The 1513-nt window shown below is 36.3% G+C and overlaps 1 protein-coding gene across 1 annotated transcript in view; it reads left to right on the forward strand.

The window, feature by feature from the left end:
* NUBPL (nucleotide binding protein-like) overlaps nucleotides 1–1513 on the forward strand; it is a gene marked incomplete at its 5' end in the record, with an annotated part of 68732 nt that overhangs the window by 57515 nt on the left and 9704 nt on the right. Inside the window, one exon of the mRNA XM_010132347.1 lies at nucleotides 1019–1101. Coding sequence (XP_010130649.1) covers nucleotides 1019–1101 — 83 coding nt within the window. The remainder of the gene's footprint in view (nucleotides 1–1018; nucleotides 1102–1513) is intronic.

The following is a 1513-nucleotide window of genomic DNA, read 5'->3' on the forward strand; positions in this document are numbered from 1 at the left end:
TTGCCTTTGCTTCTGATTTTTTTGTCTCTTACGTTCATACAGGTTTTTTTAATGTTTCTTTTTCTGACTACATTTGAACCTCCAGTAATTTACACTGACCTTGGTTCGGGTTAAATAAATGTTGCTTAAATGTATTAATTACATTGAGACCAGTTAAGTAGAGACCAATTTCTGAGAGCAGTCAAGATTGAGCTAAGATAGACTGTTCTGCCTACATCCATCCGTGATGTAAAATGTAGCTGTATCTTCCATTAAAAGAAAATGGGTTTTCAGTTCACTTCATAATTGTCTATGTAGCAATGTACTAAACATGGGAACTTCAAGTTCTTTTTAGCACTGAAAAATTGTATTTCAAAAAGTATGTTTCAGAATGGAATAGGGCTGCTAATTGATTATCCTTTAGAGCCTTCCTTTCCTCTCTGATGGTTCCTGCTCATTAGAAAAGCAGACTATAAAGAAGATTTCTATTGGAAGCAAGAATGAGCTGAATAGTTGTCTACCTTTTAATTGGATCCAAGGCCTAATAAGGACAATAACAAATGCTATTATTTGGAAATTAAGAATTCAAAGAACTCTTTGAACAGTGGTTAAAATCTTAAAACAGCACTGAAAAGAATATACAATGAGGAGATAGGCTCAACAGTAGTTGGATGATGAGCATTTGCCTAACCCTCAAGGAGGTTTTTTACGTATGCAAAATAATCTGTGTCTCAGCCTGTGTTTTTCTGTGTATTTGCAGCAAAATACCAAACTGCCTTCTCTAATAAATTACTACAAAGCATAGACCTTCCTTTTCAGAGAATGAAAATACAGATTATGTTTGGCATTAATCGTTGTGGATGTACAGAAACTGCACGGCAGCCAGTTTTCATTTTAAATGCTAATTTTTTTAGATTAAGTAATTCAAAGAATATACCAAACTGGAATTTGATTTCAGGTTGCTTCAGGGCACTTTTTAATGAAACATTTAAGAAATATTGGGTCTTCATATATGTGTGTCTCCGTATTTTTGATACAGGAGATATTCCACTGCATGTTAATATACGGGAGACGTGTGATTCAGGACAGCCCGTTGTGATCTCGCAGCCTCAAAGTGATGCCGTAAGTTTGGTGCACTGACCTTAAAACAATAAAAAGTGAATGGAGAGTGCTTCTTGATACTGCTCTTGGAAGAGAAACACATCTCTGAATGTAGCTTAGGGAAATAAAGTATAAGAAGGCTGTATCTTCAGGTAACTTAGGCCCTTCATTTTGAAGTGCTGGTCATCTGCTTCTGTGGGAATGGTTTTGTTTAATTAATCTGAATCATTAAAAATAGAGAAGATTTGATTTAGGTTCTGGCATGCCAAGAAGAAGGGCAGTGTCAAGCCTCATGAGACCTTGCAGCTAATGCAGGTCCTCTAAAACTGTCTGTTCAGCCTTTGGTATGTGAGCCTGGAAACTGTCAAAGGGTCCTATCCAAAGATGTTTGGAATAAAACTTGCATATTGTTAGTACCTGGGTTGTTTTCAGC

The sequence above is a fragment of the Buceros rhinoceros genome, unplaced genomic scaffold (assembly GCF_000710305.1).
Source record: "Buceros rhinoceros silvestris isolate BGI_N320 unplaced genomic scaffold, ASM71030v1 scaffold2213, whole genome shotgun sequence".
Classification (NCBI taxonomy): Eukaryota; Metazoa; Chordata; class Aves; order Bucerotiformes; family Bucerotidae; genus Buceros; species Buceros rhinoceros.